Genomic DNA, 18329 nt, shown 5'->3' with positions numbered 1-18329 from the left:
TATCATAAACTCTGGTTGCATATGTTCATGAATCATATCTACCAATTACCTATGAAATGCATGGAGTTATTTTTAGAAGCACTGAATAAAAGAACAAGAAAGACTGATAGCAGTTAACAAATATCAAACAAGACCTAGAAGAATAAAGTTGAATAAGAAGAGCGACAGGAATTATGTAGATTAATCAAAGTACTTCTACAATTGTACTGCAATGGGCAGTGCACAGCTTTAGAAGCAGACTGTATTACAGTGGACAGGCTCATAGGCTCTGGAAGCAGACTGTATTACAGTGGACAGGCGCACAGGCTCTGGAAGCAGACTGTATTACAGTGGACAGGCGCACAGGCTCTGGAAGCAGACTGTATTACAGTGGACAGGCGCATAGGCTCTGGAAGCAGACTGTATTACAGTGGACAGGCGCATAGGCTCTGGAAGCAGACTGTATTACAGTGGACAGGCGCACAGGCTCTGGAAGCAGACTGTATTACAGTGGACAGGCGCACAGGCTCTGGAAGCAGACTGTATTACAGTGGACAGGCGCACAGGCTCTGGAAGCAGACTGTATTACAGTGGACAGGTGCCTAGGCTCTGGAAGCAGACTGTATTACAGTGGACAGGCGCATAGGCTCTGGAAGCAGACTGTATTACAGTGGACAGGCGCATAGGCTCTGGAAGCAGACTGTATTACACTGGAGAGGCGCATAGGCTCTGGAAGCAGACTGTATTACACTGGACAGGCGCATAGGCTCTGGAAGCAGACTGTATTACAGTGGACAGGCGCATAGGCTCTGGAAGCAGACTGTATTACACTGGACAGGCGCACAGGCTCTGGAAGCAGACTGTATTACAGTGGACAGGCGCACAGGCTCTGGAAGCAGACTGTATTACACTGGACAGGCGCACAGGCTCTGGAAGCAGACTGTATTACAGTGGACAGGCGCATAGGCTCTGGAAGCAGACTGTATTACAGTGGACAGGCTCATAGGCTCTGGAAGCAGACTGTATTACACTGGACAGGCGCACAGGCTCTGGAAGCAGACTGTATTACAGTGGACAGGCTCATAGGCTCTGGAAGCAGACTGTATTACACTGGACAGGCGCATAGGCTCTGGAAGCAGACTGTATTACAGTGGACAGGCGCATAGGCTCTGGAAGCAGACTGTATTACAGTGGACAGGCGCATAGGCTCTGGAAGCAGACTGTATTACAGTGGACAGGCGCACAGGCTCTGGAAGCAGACTGTATTACAGTGGACAGGCTCATAGGCTCTGGAAGCAGACTGTATTACACTGGACAGGCGCATAGGCTCTGGAAGCAGACTGTATTACAGTGGACAGGCGCATAGGCTCTGGAAGCAGACTGTATTACAGTGGACAGGCGCACAGGCTCTGGAAGCAGACTGTATTACAGTGGACAGGCGCATAGGCTCTGGAAGCAGACTGTATTACACTGGAGAGGCGCATAGGCTCTGGAAGCAGACTGTATTACAGTGGAGAGGCGCATAGGCTCTGGAAGCAGACTGTATTACAGTGGACAGGCGCATAGGCTCTGGAAGCAGACTGTATTACAGTGGACAGGCGCATAGGCTCTGGAAGCAGACTGTATTACAGTGGACAGGCGCACAGGCTCTGGAAGCAGACTGTATTACAGTGGACAGGCTCATAGGCTCTGGAAGCAGACTGTATTACACTGGACAGGCGCATAGGCTCTGGAAGCAGACTGTATTACAGTGGACAGGCGCATAGGCTCTGGAAGCAGACTGTATTACAGTGGACAGGCGCACAGGCTCTGGAAGCAGACTGTATTACAGTGGACAGGCGCATAGGCTCTGGAAGCAGACTGTATTACACTGGAGAGGCGCATAGGCTCTGGAAGCAGACTGTATTACAGTGGAGAGGCGCATAGGCTCTGGAAGCAGACTGTATTACAGTGGACAGGTGCATAGGCTCTGGAAGCAGACTGTATTACACTGGACAGGCGCATAGGCTCTGGAAGCAGACTGTATTACAGTGGACAGGTGCATAGGCTCTGGAAGCAGACTGTATTACAGTGGACAGGCACATAGGCTCTGGAAGCAGACTGTATTACAGTGGACAGGTGCACAGGCTCTGGAAGCAGACTGTATTACAGTGGACAGGCGCATAGGCTCTGGAAGCAGACTGTATTACAGTGGACAGGCGCATAGGCTCTGGAAGCAGACTGTATTACACTGGACAGGCGCATAGGCTCTGGAAGCAGACTGTATTACAGTGGACAGGCGCATAGGCTCTGGAAGCAGACTGTATTACAGTGGACAGGCGCATAGGTGGTGGAATCAGATTGGTTTCGATCTTGGTGCTACCAGTTATAGGTGGTGTCCATGGATACCTCATTTCTCAGTTTTCTAATTTTTAAATGTTTATTATATCAATTATAGAATAAGTATGCATAAAGATTCAAATAGACATAAATGTATCAATTAGGTGTAATGAACCAAGACTTTTAGGTGATTTAAAAATATAGATAATAAAGTATCCAAACTCAGGCCTTTTTGAGGGTAAAAATTAAATATAAACCTTGGTAAAGCATGTAGACTAGTTAGCTATGGTAATTGCTAATTATATGCCAAACTAAGAAGTTTTTAAATGTTGTGAGATACAAATTTCAAATTTATGAAAAGTATAACTATTCAGTTGTACTCACAAGTCAATATACTGTCAAAAGGTTCTTTTGGCTGGGCACCTTTAATTCCAACACATGGGAGGCAGAGGCAGGCGAATCTCTGAGTTTGAGGCCCATATGGTCTACAGAGTGAGTTCCAGGACAGCCAAGGCTACACAGAGAAACCTTGTCTTGAAAAACAAAATGAAACAGAACAAAAAAAGTTCTGTCTTTAAAAAAGATTTATTCATTTTCTTTTACATGTGACTGTTTGCTTGCATGTGTATATGTGTGCCGTGTGTGTGCTTGGTGCCCAGAGAGATCAGAAGAAGGAGTGGATCCCCTGGAACTGGAGTTGTGCATGTTACCATGTGGGTGCTGGAAACTGAACCCTGGTCCTCTGCTCTTAAGCACTGAGCCGTCACTGCTGACCCTGTCATTTGCTTTTTTCCCTAAGTGTAGAGTAAGTAAGTAACTCTCACAGCTAGGACAAACCCAACAACTTCAACTTCTTAAACAACTGAAAATTTCCACTTGAGAATCACTGTCCTTCAAATAAATGTTTATGTTTAAGAAAACATCACCTAGGAAAAATTCCAATTCCAAAGTAAAAAATAATCAAGGGAAAAAGAAGGCATCTACTTTTTTGGTTCAGATGCCTACTAAGTAAAACTATTTCTTGAAAATTAGTTTTAAACTATTAAAGAATTACTTTTTATTACTAAAAAGTATACAATTAATATCTACTTCAGGTTTATCCTGATTGGAACCAAAAAAAAAAAAAAAAAAAAGCTTGGGCTGAAATTTTTAATATTGCCATCCCTCAGATGCTAAAGCAAAAATCTCCAATATTAACAAACCAATACACTTCAAGAGTTATGGAACATAAATAGGACTGATTTCCTGGGAAGCAGTGACAGTCCAACTTAAAAATAACACAGAAACCCCTCATTAACAGGAAGGTAGTGAAGGAGCCCAGCAAACCAGCTCCGGTGATAAGGGCAAAGCCTTCAACATAAAGGCTGAGGAGATGGCTCAGTGGTTAAGAGCTCTTGCTGCTGTTGTACAGGCCCCAGGTTTGGTTCCTGACACTTTATTGCCAGATGCTGCAATACTTTCTTCTGGTCTCGACAGGCACACGAGTGGTACACAGACACATATGCGTGTAAAATGTCCATACACATTAGATAAGTTTAACAAAAAAGACCCAACCAAGTTAAATGCTGCTCTGTAATCAAAACACTGATTGCAGTAGGAACCAAAAGGCTCTATCTCAACATAATTAAGGCCACATATGAAACCTCCATCTGAACCTCCCATTCCATACATGGTAAAAGACCAAAAGCTTTTCCCTAAGAGCAGGACAACCACTTTCATCATCTCTATTCAACAGAACACTGAAGCTTCTAGTCAGTGATAAGGCAAGAAAGAAGGCATCCAAATTGGAGCAGTAGAAATGGACATACTGCTCACGAATGTGACAATCTTATTTAAAAGTTAGCAAACAAAAGTAAGTTCTGTTTCTCCCAACAGTATACAATCTGAAAAGTAAATAAAAAAGCTAACTCTATTTACAATGTCATCAAGAATAACAAAATACTTGAGATTCACCTTAATCAAGGAGGTAAGTCATACAGAAAAAATGATAAACACCACTGGGAGAAATTAAACATGACCTAATGAGACATCTCATGTTTACAGATTAAAAAACAAAGTTTTAAGATGTCCAAACTACCCAGAATCATCTTTAGACTCTGTAATATATCTTAGCTAAGAATGTGACATGCAGGAAGACGGATGCGTGACATGGACCAAGGGAACAGGCTCAAGTAACTTCATATCTCAGAGTAGGGTGGGAGGAAGACGATGAAGAAGGAGGCTTGCAGGCAGAAAGAACCTGGATGTGAGGTGAGGAAGAGAGGCACTCTCTTGTTTCAAGAACACATATGGAGGGGGCTGAGCAGATAGCTCAGTGGTTAGGAGTCCAGGACTCAGGCTCAATTCCCAGCACCCACATAGCAGCTTGTAACTGTAATTCCTGTTTCTGTGGATCCAAAAAACCAAAAATAAGTAAGTAAAATGGATAAATATTAAAAAAGAGAGTGGAGGGTGGGGAAGAACGAACAAACCCATATGGACTTTACAGGAGCAGCACAAAGAATCTCCGTTCTTATGGGTTTACTACATACCTCTGATTGACTCCTCTCATGATACTGGTTGGGGACCAGAGAGGCAGCTGAGCTGTGAGAACAACGCCCAAGAGGAACTGATTTGGCTTCTGCACTTCTGGGTGTGCTGAAGTGTCTGTTTGGCTAAGAGTGTACAGCTGATCACAGGCAACCCGGCGGATCTGAAATGCGATCAGCAGCAAAGGACAGATACCATCAACACTTCAGACTACTATAAAAGTGACACCCTGAAAACCCACACCAGTTACTTGTTCAAGTGAGTGCAAGAGTTAGAAAAAGGTGACTGTTCTAACTTAGAGTAGTAAAGATCCTACAGAATAATGGACTAATTAACAAATAAATGTGGTTTGGAAACTAATTTCCTAAATTACTACTTTACATGGTCAACAGGTTTATAAGTCAATGAAAACAAGCCAGAAAACCCCCATTCTCAAATATCTAAAAAGTTCACTTTAATGATCACGTATAAAAGAATTACAACACAACAAAAGAGCCTGGTTTGAAAGTGACCTCTCCAGATTCTGACCAGCATGTTGAAAGCTAACACCTGCTGCCCTTTGGTTGTTATCAACAAAATTTAAACATCAATCAGTTCCAACACCAGTGCCAAAATTTTTGTTGGAATGTGGAGGAAGAAAAAGAAGGCAGGCAGTATTGTCCAAATGGTCACTTTTCTTTCTGCGAGGTGGTCTGCAGCCATGTCTTCTGTACTCACAATGAGATAGATAGGCTTTTAACAACAAGACCAAAAGGTTTTGCTAAGTAACAAAAGTCCTTACCTCAGCGCTTGGAGATCCGAGCAGAATATCAATGATAAAGTCAGCAACACAGGGCAAGCTGTAGAAAGATGCTAAGGACCACAAAGAGAACGAAAGAGGAGAAAGAGCTGATTAGGAGATGCACTTACGGAATGATGGTACTCCTGAGTGATTTCTTAAGATCCAATTCAAGCAGAAATTTTTCTCCTTTCTACATAGAGCAAACCCCAGGATCGTCCGTCTACAATGGCCTCCGTGACTGCCCACTCATCCCAGGGAAGTGAGTGTGCCTCATCACACATCTCAGCTTGTATGTACCAGTTACAGAACAAGGAAATCGTATCTCTACAAACTACCAGTGCAAGTAACTAGGAAATATGCCATAAATTGAGCTCATAGATAGTAAAAGATAAAAACTTGGAGAAGCTGTATTTTTTTTTTTTTTTAGCTTGAAAACATCTAAATCAAACAGTTTCAGGAAAATTAAATTGAGTATGATCCTGGTTTGAAAAGCCATTTAATAATGATTTATACTTCCCATATGGAAATCTTCAAATTCATTTGTTCTCAGAAAATCTTTGCAGCTACTACTTTAATTATAAAGTTGGAACGTCTATGTTTATTTTGATGATTTTCACTTCTGACTTACATAACTAGTTTGTATGTTATAAAAAACACACCATGACCATCAATTCTTTATTGGTGGTGGTCTGAAATAAGAAATTACAGCTAAGACTACACAATTGGAACAATTTCAAAAATCAGAGTTAGCTTCCTGCATATAAGAAAGTGTTTGGGGGCTAGAGAGTCAGCAGGGAACAAAACGAGCCAGTCCCTGGCTTAGTGGACTCATGGTGTAGCTGGAGGAGACGGGACGATGGATGGCAATACATGTAAGCAATGCCGATGGCGTAAGGCGAGGGGCTTGGGTTGTGTAAGGGCACTGGGGAGGCTTTAACCTTTGGAAAGATTGTCAGGGAATGCCTAACCAAAGTGTCTGCATGAGGAAAGAGCATGAAGAGAAAGCGGGATCTGCCAGTGTAAAGGGCCTGTGGCAGGACCGTCCCTTGTGTACTATGGAAATAGCAAAGAGGCCAGTAAATAAGGGCCAAAGAGGAAGGTGGGGACCAGAACCACTGCTGTAGAGGACTGTGTTGCTGTAGAGGACTGTGTTGCTGTAGAGGACTGTGTTGCTGTAGAGGACTGTGTTGCTATAGAGGACTGTGTTGGGCTTGGGGCTTAGTAGAAACTTGGGTTTTTACTGTGGATGAGCAGAGAAGCCTGGAGGTTCTGAAGAAGGAGCAACATCCTCTGACCCTAGACTGAAAGGCCCTTCCTACTTATGCATGGGGAATAAGCTGCAAGGGGAGACGTAGGAGACAAATTAGGGCAACACTGGTAAGATCCAATGAAAGTATTAACCACGACAGGGGTACAAATAGGAATCCACATAGTCTGAGGGAGGCTGCACTCACAGACTAGAAGCAGATACAGTAAAATGTAATAGTTATTCCAAGGTCTGTAGGCAGAGTCTGCAGGAGGCTGAAACTGCTCATAAATTGGGAGAAATTGGAGTAATACGGGCAATATCAAAGCCCATTCTGGACAGGTTAGGGTTGAGGTACCTCAGTAGAGAAGAGGACAGTGGTCCAGACCACGATGGAAACCAACATGTAGAATATCTGTGACTAGGTGGATTTAAAGCTGTGAAACTAGATGGAATCACCAAGAAAAAGAAGACAGAGCAGAGATACTGAGGGACCAAATAAAGCCAGCATCCCCATACACTAGAAGTCAGTTATAAAAATCATAGCGCCAGACCTAGGTTTCATAATGTTTAATGATGGGGTCATTACCAGAAGCATAACGCTGATGTCTAAGCTATAATGTACTAGTGACCTTGGTGCTTCAATTCCTTAGTTACAATTTTCTCCAATAGAGCAGACACAGTGTGCTACCTACACCACCTGATGTAGAGCTGTGTGTGAGGGCAAATGCATGCATATGTACACAGAAAGCCCGGCAAACACTTTAGCATTCCTACAGAATAAACTACCCTAACACCATTTGCACCTTGCTGCATCCTCACTCCTCCCTCCCCTTCTCTCACTGAAAGGAGCTATCTATAAAGCAATGTCAATTCTGAAAAGAAGCCTGGCTTATCCTGGAAGAAACAAGTTGCTGACAGTGGCTTCCTACCCAGCTGCTGACTCCGAAGCTGTAGGCACGTAACGAGAAGAGACAAGGCCTCTCCAGCAATGAGGGCGTCTTTGGTGGACACAGACTGCTGCCGGACACAGATCCCAGCATGCAGGGCTGCTGGCTCTCCTTCACTGCCAGAGCTGCAGTTGCTTCCTGAAAGCAGGGAACACAAGTTTAATTTGGTTCCTAGGAGCATGGAATATTTTAATGTAAGACCCAGAGTCCCTGTGCAGTAGTAAACACTGCAGGAAAGCATTGCTGGGGAGCAGGAGGTATACTCTCCAGAGTCCCTGTGCAGTAGTAAACCCTGCAGGAAAGCATTGCTGGGGAGCAGGAGGTATACTCTCCAGAGTGAATGCACACTAACTGCTTTGTCCTCAAACACACTTGCAGGAACTCAAAATGTTTTCACAGGGCAAAAACTACTTTCAGCTGGAGAATGTCTCGTATCTTGTAAGATGATCTTGATGAACTACATGGACATAAAGATCCTAAAAAATAGCATTTATTTAACATTTCTGCATATTACATGTCACAATTTAAGCAATCTTTTATTATTAAGCTGGGGGGCGTGGCACACACCTTCAATCCCAGCCATGGAGAAACAGGGTAGAGGATCTCTGTGAGTTTAAGGTCAATCTAGTCTACATAGCAAGTACCTGGCCAGGCAAGGCTACAGTGAGACCCTATCTCAAAAAACCCAAACCAAGCCAGAAAACCCTTTACTCTTGATGTATTTACAAATATATAGAGCAGGAAGACCTAACAAAACTAAGAAATAAAGCAACATAAAAAAGGGCTCAGTAGAAAATAAGCTGACAGGGCCTAGAAGGACAGCTCAGTTGGTAAGCGGCTTCTTATGCTAATTATGAGAACGTGAACTCAATACCCAGCACCCAAGGAAAAGGCGGGTATGGGGTGCACACTTGCAAACCCCGCACCGGGGAAGCAGAGACAGGCACATCCCTAAGGCTGCCTCAAAACAGGCCCTCTCACCCCAAAACAAAAAGAGAACAAAAATAGCCAAAGAAAAATAATCTCAGATTGATCTCTAACTCACACACAAGCTATGTATGGGTACATGTCACATATGCATGCGCACGAGAACACACACACACTTGGGTAGGGGCATGGAGCCGTGCCAAGAAAGGAACTGTTCTCTTACTACATTAGACTTTGGGAGGTTAGTGTTTCAGCCACAAGTTATAGGCATTGTAACACTTTAATACTCTGCAAAGCTAAAGACAGCAGGACTTGATGTCTGCACTTATTCCATGCGCTAACAAATGTCCTTTCTCTTAAATAAGGTGTCAAGAATGATGAATTTTTACTTATGTCCAAAAGCAAGAGAAGCAGCTTCTTTTTATAATCTGACAAATCTGCAAATGAATTATTCTTACAGCTAATTCTTGCCCAATGTTCTATTATTGTCCTTTTTTCCTGGAGATTTTCTACATGAGTACTGTATTTTTATCATTTCTATCCCCTATCCAACCCCCTGCAAACTCCCTCTTAAATGTATGGTCTCTTTCTCTTTAATACACACACACACACACACACACACACTCACACAGTAGTAATTTTATATTACTATGTATATTTACACACACACACACACACACACACTCACACAGTAGTAATTTTATATTACTATGTATATTTACACTCTCTCTCTCTCTCTCTCTCTCTCACTGAAAAGCCATAGGGAAACATATTGTTCTGTATTTACTTTGAAGCACTGTCCATTTTAAATCAGTACCTGAACTGCTGAGTCTGTTTCGAATTCCAGCAGGAAACAGAGAATTACTTTCTTTAATCGGCTGGCTGCTTCCAACAAGGTCAAGGCGTCCTGCAGCTGCAGCCCATGACAGTCTCATGAAACAGGCCACGGTGGCAATGAAGTCACCTGCTTCCATAGTCTGAGGAGGTATGGAAAGGGTATGCTGAGAAGGCATGGCAGCATTGCAGCCTCACGTTACAACTCTTCCCTTCTGGCACGGCACCCTCACACACACTGCTAACATAGGATCTCTTACCTGTAGACTCTAATCTATGCTCTAGTTTTACCCATCACTCCTCAGTTTGGTTTTTGCCACTTCCTCTCCTATAGAGTACACTTCAGCTTTCATGAACGTCCATGTGACGTAGCACATGAGCTCTGCTTTGTTCTTTTGCGTTGAACAAGTGTCCCCTCCAACTCCTTCACTGTGCTCACCATTTAGCCTTATGACCTAGTGGCTTAAACACTTCCAAGATAAAGTACACATGACAGCACAAGGGAAAGCAACTCTCCCTGCCTGCTGAGGCCCCCGGAACATTGTGCTGCCTTACATGACTTCTGTACTGTAGTCTGTACTGTACTCCCACTAGCTGCTTGGAAGCAGCGTCCACATCGGGGCTAGTCTATAGCCATACTTCCCGCTCCCAAGCAGCAGATTCTTGGAACTTTTCAAGTTCACTAATCACTTACTTGTATTGCCACTCGGGCAGCAGGAATGATTTCCTCAACCCTGATGGAAGACCTGTCAGATACTGACAACTGTCTGTAGGATGACTTTTCTGGGGTCCCACATAGGGACATCTGTCTGCTTGTCTGCCGGCTGACATTTCGGAACGGACGGGAAGAAAGTGCTTCTATGCCATCTTTGGTGAGGTCTTCATCTAATGATGTTGGCATTGTCTGTCCAACAAGTAGAAACCTTACATAGAAAAAGCAACTCTTACTCAAAGTTATTTTATACTATTTTAAAATGATAAAATTTGGGAAGAAAAGTGAGAATAATGCAATATATTTTCATACCTTGCAAGTTGGAGACAGATAGAATAAACACCCTGTCTTGTCTCATAGTCTACTTCCGATGGAATGGAATCTCTCTGCATGACATTTACAACCAAACTTCAAAGGAAAGAACAAAGGAAGTATATTAAAAACTTCAAATTCTTTAAAATAGAAAACCTAACTAATACAATATTCCATAAATGTTCTTAGTTACCAAATAACATATAAATGAACTATCTACATAATATTTCTATTACAAGAATTTCCATAATAATTGGACTTGTGGTTTAGCCTAACAGATAGCCAAGGCAGTGTGCTCGGATAGCAGCTTTCCCCACTAATTGGTCTGCCATCGCAGAACAGGTCCTATCATGACATTAGTGGAACTAGCAATTTAAAAATATATCAAGAATCGGTGTATTCAGTCAAGCTTGACTTCCATCTCCACTACACACTCCATCATACAAAGGCTTTCTAACTGTTCTTGCTTCTAGTCTTCCCTCTCTACCCTCCAGATCTACCCCCTGAAGGTCAGCCAGAAGGATGTTTTCAACATATGAGCCAGATCATGCTACTTGCCTGCACAAAGCGCAGCAGACTGATCTTCAGTGTCCATAGAATGCCCCTTCCTACAACGCTGGACTCACTTGGCCCCTGGTACCGTTCACAAGTACCAGGCAGCTTCCCACACAACAGGAGACATCAGCTATTCTCCTAGCTTTGCTCCTTCATATTCTTAAAGTTTTTGTAAAATGTCACTTCACCAAAGGAACATTTCCTCATGCACCATTAAGAATCACAACCCTACACTTCAGCTTCCACTTTTATTTCTCTCTACAGCTCTTTATCACCCTCCAACATAACCTTTATTTACTGGCCTACTGCTTGTCTCCAGGTCTAGTAGGTGGCAAGCTTTATGGGGACACGACTTTTGTCCATTTTACTTGCTGCTCTGTTCCCATTGCTTAAAATAATGCACAATACACAAACCAAGAAACACACTCAAATAAGTTCAAGTACAGTGCTTTGACCATCACAGACACACAAACTATTGGGTAATTTGACGTGAGTTTTTAAAGAACACTTGTAAAATGCAGAATAAAACAACAACAACAACAACTGGGTGTGGTGGCTGTAGCCACGGCTACAGAACTGACATAATCATGGCAGGCCTGAGTTAGAAAGTTAATTCCAAGCTAGCCTGGGCTACAGAATAAGACCCTGTGACAAAGAAAGAGTGGGTGGGGATGGAAATAGAAAGGCAGGGAGGAAATCGGGGGAAGACCGACAAAAAATTTCTTGTGCATACCTGACCTCCCACATTATATGGGAGTTATTTTTTTAATATTAACTGTGTGTGTGTGTGTGTGTGTGCGCGCGCGCGCGCGCACGCGCCATACCCTGCAGAGGTCAGAAGAGGGTGTTGGATCACCTGGAACTACAGTTAGAGGTGTTTGTGAGCTGTCATATGGTTACTGGGAACCAAACCCAGGTCCTCTGTAAAAGAGGTCAGCACTCTTAACCACTGAGCCATCATCTTCTACCCAGCTGCTGCTTGGGACTTCTTTTAATTCTCATTTCCCCATTTTTATCTTCAAGGTCCTTGCCCAAATTCTCTTCTATGCTGCTCTTCCACAAAGGACTTCTATTAACCATCTTTTGCTTAAACTTCAAGTTGTTCTTTACTCCTTCCTGCCTCGGATCTTTCTGCACTTTTCACCTTCTACTCAGGTCTAACTGCAATACAAGAGACAAGCAATAAATGTCTATGCTTTTATCATGCTGCCCTCCACTCGGCTCAGAGCGCTCTTTCCCTGCTTATTGATCTAAGGAAGTTCTACTCATTCTCAATTCCCAGCTCATGGATCCCTTTTTTTGGTGAAGCATTTCCAACCTTATTACTCCAACTTTTTCCCTCCCCTCAGCCCTGGCCATATGCCATCTCTTCTAGGCTAAGGAGCTGTTACTCTGTTAAGCACAGCCGCTGGAGACAGGGGTTTTGCCCACTTAGGCCCACTTTACCAGCGTCAATGCTCCTGCAATATGGGAACCCAAAATGATGGGAGATTCAAGAAGGAGAAGAGGGGCAGCCGCTTCACCTGTGCTTGTCTTGAAAATTTCTCTTACTCACAGAAGGGAGAGAGACATTCTTCATGAAGTTTCCCTAGTAATCAAAGCTCAGAAAATGAACAGAATTTCCTAAAGGATCCAAGTGCCATTCCTGTTTGTTTTAACCCTCATAATGTTTTACACAACACACTGGAAGGATAAACAAGGCTTCTGTGGGAGATATAAACTATCATGACCATAATTGGGCTTTCAACTCACAAACCTCAAGCCTCCAGCTTTGAGGAAGTTCTCACAGAAGGATTTTGCACAGCTTCTTGCCATATCATCATCAGCTGTTGGCATGAGTTTGGAGCTTAGAACCTGGGGAGCAAAGAAGTACAGTTAGTCATCCTAACATTTTCTGTAGAAAGTACTCTTTCATCTACACAACTCAAGCCAGAATTTCTCTGATGCCACATCCTAGTGTCTCACAGAGCATTATGAGGGCTGACTTCCCTCAATAAAGACAATCACATTTTCCCACACTGTACTTAATTAGGATTTTTTTTCCAGTATTGAACCAAGTCTTTTCAAAAAATGCCTTCAAATTTAGATAACAAAGAAGTTCATGTAATATGCAAAATGTGTTCTTAAAACACAGGCCAGAGGGTTTTGTTTTGTTTTTTAAAGATTTATTTATTTTTATTTATATAGTATTCTACCTGCATGTACATCTGCATGCCAGAAGAGGGCACCAGATCTCATTACAGATGGTTGTGAGCCACCATGTGGTTGCTGGGAATTGAACTCAACAGCCCAGTGCTCTTAACCTCTGAGCCATCTCTCCAGCCTCACAGGCTGAGAGTTTTAAACTAGGAACATGTATTCACTTTCTAAGTGAGAAGGCTTACATCACATGATGAGACTTCAAATCTAATGTCTCCACCCTTCGCTGATACTACAGTGCCTACCATAAAGGAAAGCTTAACTGGGCTGGAGAGATAGATGGCTAAGAGGTTAAGAGCACTGGCTGCTCTTCTAGGGTAATGAGTTCAATCCCCAGCAACCACATGGTGGTTCACAACCATCTATAATGTGATCTGGTGCCTTCTTCTGGTGTGCAGGTGTACATGTAGACACAACATTGTATACATAATAAATAAATAAATCTTAAAAAGAAAGAAAAGCTTAACTCAATATTGTGTAGGTGGAGAATTCCCAGTGTATACTAGGGTTTGGGGACTTTGGAAAATGATTAGGTCATGAAGGTGACACTTTCATGAAGGGGACTGGTAGTCTAAGCGACTTCAGAAAGCCCTGTTCACCGCTATCTAATGAGTGAGGACCTAGTGAGAGCACAGTATCTATGAACCAGAAGTAGGCCCTCATCAGAGATTGAATCAGCTGATGTTTTGATCTGGGATTATCTCATCTCCACAACTATAAGCAATAAATTGTAGTTTAAGCTACCTCAGTCTATGGATTTATTATAAAACCCTGAATGACTAAATAAGAGATAATAAAGTAATTTTAGAGTGCTTATTGACAAATTCTTCATAAATCTGTTAACGACAACAAAATACAACCTAAAGAAATACTGCAATGTATTTAATCAAGAAAGCTAAAGATAATTCACATTACAGACTTGCAAAGTTTATAGAGAAAGGCAAGAGGATGCCTGACATGGAAGACTCCTCATTCACAACCTAGAGGCTATTTTGTGAGCAAACAATGTAGAGGTATAAATGGAAAAAGAAAATTAAGAATTTTCAAAGTTGAAAAAGGTTTCACTTTATCTCTTTTATGCAAGGAAATGGCATTTCCTACTTCCAAGTTGTAGAGCACTCTGAAGGTCGGCATGCCCGGAGCAAAAGAGCGAAACAAACTTTCCAGGATGGAGCTCGCACTCGGCTGATGCTGCTGCTTTGACGAAAGTGACGGAGACTTTGAAGACTGGGAGCTTGTTTCAGAGAGCAAGGTCTTCTGTGTTTAGTGGAGTAGAAAAACAATGTACCTTAAATCACACTTTAAGGGGGCAGATCCCAATGCTTCCTGCTCTCTCTTCCTTCATATAAGCCACAGTAACTACGTTCTCAAAAAAGAAGTTTCAGAAAGCCACCTAGTTCTCTATTCACAGAACATCAAGCTGTCCTACACAACTGCGTTCAGTGAGCTATGCTCAGACACTTTGTGAATGCTTTGAGACTACATTCTCAGAAATACTAGCAAAGCCATTTTAATTTGTTTCCGTATTTACATTTTGTGCTTTCAATACAACTTTAAGATTGCTAATGTAATAGTCTTAAGGATTTCTTTTCAGCTGAAACTAATGACCTATTTATCACTTGTATCAGTTCTCTCTCAAATTAAAACCTAAGCCATAGATAATATGACTAAGCAGATCCAACTTTCAACTACTAAAATATTCAACTTTGTTATATATCAATTTTTTTCTGAGAATGTAATTTGCATATAAAAATTTATATGTAAATATCTTAGGGAGCAATATTCTAAATATTAAACAAAGTGAACATTATTATTATTTTTTTCTTTGCAGTGAGTGCTAGGGACTGAACTCAGGCCTTTGTATGAGGGCAAGCGTCAGAATGCCCAAGCCTTGTCTTTTTGGGACAGAGTCCTGTTGTACAGTTCAGGGTGACCTTAAACTCAGATCCCTCTGCCTTGGCCTCCTGAGTGCTGAGATTACAGGCAGACACCAACATGCTCAGCCAGAACAAACTTTAAGTATTACTTGTGAAAAAAAAGAGTAATGATGATTCAGTTATGCAAAGACTTCAGATATGGAATAATCAGGTCCAGGGAGGCATCTTGTTGGGAGCACAAAGGTCCTGGCACTCTCAGATCTCCAGTGAGACCAGGAACTTAGTTATACAGGCAGGACTGTCCTTTCAAACGAATGGATGTATAAACTGTTCTTCTATGCAGGGAGCTGGGACTTGGAGTGATTAATGGCCAGGTGATCTGCGTTATCTGTTGGGCCAGGCCATATTATGCTCCTACAATCAGGACCGAGATGGCTAGTGATCTAAATGGCCAGTACATTATCTGTATAATCAAGGGCTCCCCCAGCCAGGCTTGAAGACACCTAATAGTCTAAATGGCTCTTATATTACTTGTACAGCCAGGGCCCCCCGAGCTCCCACAACTATAGCCGGAGGTGGCTAAGAGCCCAAATGACTAATTCTACAGTATCTGTGTGGCCCAGACCAGGCCTGACTTTCCTTGGGCTCTTAAGCTACTACAGATAATCTATCTCTAGAACCTATCTTCTTGAAAGAAATGGCATGTACCCAGAGTTGAGTGTCAATGTAATTACACTTCCTTGTGTCCTGGGGATTGTATTACACCAGGAAACTTTCCCCTCAGATTATGCTGTTTAAATTTGTTGGCAATAAATAACCTGGCATCAGACTCCCCAGGGTTTGATCCAGGTTGATGAAGTCAATCTGAAGCGAGGTTTCATTCTCACCTCTTCGTGGATTACTGCCTACCTTGACTCTTGCAGAGAAAGAGAAGCATCTCAACAGTACCAGTACTACTGACCCCCAAATCACTAAGTACATCTCTTTGGGCATCAGACCCCCCCCCCCCTTCTCTCACAAGCATAAAGAAGACAGCAGGAAAGGCTCTTCCTAATACTTTATCTCATAATTGGATTCCCTGGGACCTTTTACAAAGCAACATCAAATTCTAATTTTAACATGGCAAGGGTATTTTTAAAAGAAACTTATTACAGAAAGATGGTATCATATAACCTTCATAAGATTCAGGTGATGTTTTGAATGATTCATGACACAAAAGTACAAGCTAGTTAAACAACAGCCAAAAATATAAATACCTTTCTGCCTAAAGAATCCAGCTGATCAAGGGCTTCCTGAATGGCTGGATCAGTGGGTATCAAGAGCAAAAGCTTCCGTACTCGTAGAGTTATCCTGAGAAATTTTCATAAATAAAATCAATTTCTTTCATATAAGCTATAGCTTCAGTAACAAGTCTTTTAGTATATATATATTTATATACTAATATAAACAAATATATATAAATAAAATATATTTCAAGTAAATTTACTTGGTTTATTAACTTTAATAACTTGCTCTCAAGCCTCACAAATACATGCATTTACCTTGGCTCCTCTAGATTGGCAAGCTGGTACAGCATGTCAAACACATTACATACAAGCGCCATCACCACACCAGGTAGAGACTTCTCCTGAGAGAAAAACAGCCAAATATAAATATATACTAACAAAAGAATTTTCTGTTTCTAACCAAACTTACAAATAATAAAAATACTAGTTCTGAAAGGTTGGTGCTCCAAAGTTTAGAGGAGACTACAGAACGGAGTGACGGTCATGGCCTCCCAGTGGTTGTTACAACATTTCCCCTTGCCACCTGCTTGGACTAAGGCCTAAAAAGCAGGCAGCAGAAGTGAAGTAACGCAAAGGGCATGCACGGGTACCACAACAGAGAGCAGGCACCAACAAGCTGATCAGTGACTTTCTGGAGCCACAAGATAATGATGTAAGAAAAACACACGCCTTTGATCCCAGCACTCTGGGATGCAGAAGCAGGTGGATCTCTGTGAGTTCGAGGCCAGCCTGGTTTACAAAGAGAGTCTAGAACAGTCAAGGCTACACAGAGAAACCCTGTCTCAAAAAACAAAAGCAAAAGCAAAAAACATTAGAGCACTTCTATGGGTATAGCCACTCATATCTAACATACAGGGAGGTGCTACTCAAGTTGAAAAAAGTTACTCTGTTTTTGCTAAAGATCAGAAAAGACAAAGTGAACAAATTTGCAAAGAGATGAAAATGTAATTAAAGTGAAGATAGTCACAGGGCACAAGAAATTATGAAGTTATATATTTATATGCAGAATACTTTTAACAAATTCAGAGTTTCTAACTGAATATATTAGTTTTAAATTGTTTAACTTGAAAGCACCATGTTTTTGTTGTTAACTGTCATGATATACTAAGTGAGTTTCTTTGGTTGACTCTTTTTTTTTTTTTTTTTTTTTTGTTTCTTGAGACAGGGTTTCTCTGTGTAGCCTTGGCTGTCCTGGACTCACTTTGTAGACCAGGCTGGCCTCGAACTCGCAGAGATCTGCCTGCCTCTGCCTCCTGAGTGCTGGGATTACAGGCGTGCGCCACCGTGCCTGGCTGAGTGAGATTCCTTAAGTTATTGTTACAAAAGTTATTTTACTGTACGCTCTGAAATGCCCTGTACTAGGTACAGCAGTAATGCTTTCAAGCAGAAAGAGAACCAAAGGCTTTACATAGGAATTAAATGTAATGTAATTAAATGTAATAAACACACATCTTACAAATACTTTCACTTCACATAAACTTCCTCTCTAGACAGCCTTCTTCAGTTCTGTGTCCCTAAAGCCAACCTCAGTCTCAACACAGAAAAATTATACACAGACCAATTACTTCATGAAGTCCTGACTTCATTCAAGTACTGACTGACCCAAGTATTGTTTCAGGGGCTGAGGTGTGGTTTACTCTCATGGAGTTTAATGTTTTATCAGAAGACAGCAGATTTTAAAAATACATTGTATGTTAATGGAAACATACAGCACAGAAAGGAAATGATCATGTTGCAAATCTAGAAATGGGTTGAAAATTTAAGCAGGATGTCAAGGAAGGCTCACAGAGTAGCTAGTATTTGCGCAAAAGTTGAGGAGAGAG

The 18329-nt window shown here is 42.0% G+C and overlaps 1 protein-coding gene across 1 annotated transcript in view; it reads right to left on the bottom strand.

Moving 5' to 3' along the window:
- The window catches only part of Usp24 (ubiquitin specific peptidase 24), a 134125-nt gene that overhangs the window by 40315 nt on the left and 75481 nt on the right, over positions 1-18329 (bottom strand). The window contains exons 29-38 of the mRNA XM_051171821.1: positions 16762-16847; positions 16477-16570; positions 14445-14600; positions 12901-12998; positions 10590-10685; positions 10260-10488; positions 9549-9708; positions 7787-7942; positions 5609-5679; positions 4830-4990 (exon numbers count right to left, since the gene is read on the bottom strand). Of these exons, the coding sequence (XP_051027778.1) occupies positions 4830-4990; positions 5609-5679; positions 7787-7942; positions 9549-9708; positions 10260-10488; positions 10590-10685; positions 12901-12998; positions 14445-14600; positions 16477-16570; positions 16762-16847 (1307 nt within the window). The remainder of the gene's footprint in view (positions 1-4829; positions 4991-5608; positions 5680-7786; positions 7943-9548; positions 9709-10259; positions 10489-10589; positions 10686-12900; positions 12999-14444; positions 14601-16476; positions 16571-16761; positions 16848-18329) is intronic.

This window comes from Acomys russatus, chromosome 29 (assembly GCF_903995435.1).
Source record: "Acomys russatus chromosome 29, mAcoRus1.1, whole genome shotgun sequence".
Taxonomy (NCBI): Eukaryota; Metazoa; Chordata; class Mammalia; order Rodentia; family Muridae; genus Acomys; species Acomys russatus.
This window is presented reverse-complemented; position numbering and strand designations above follow the sequence as displayed.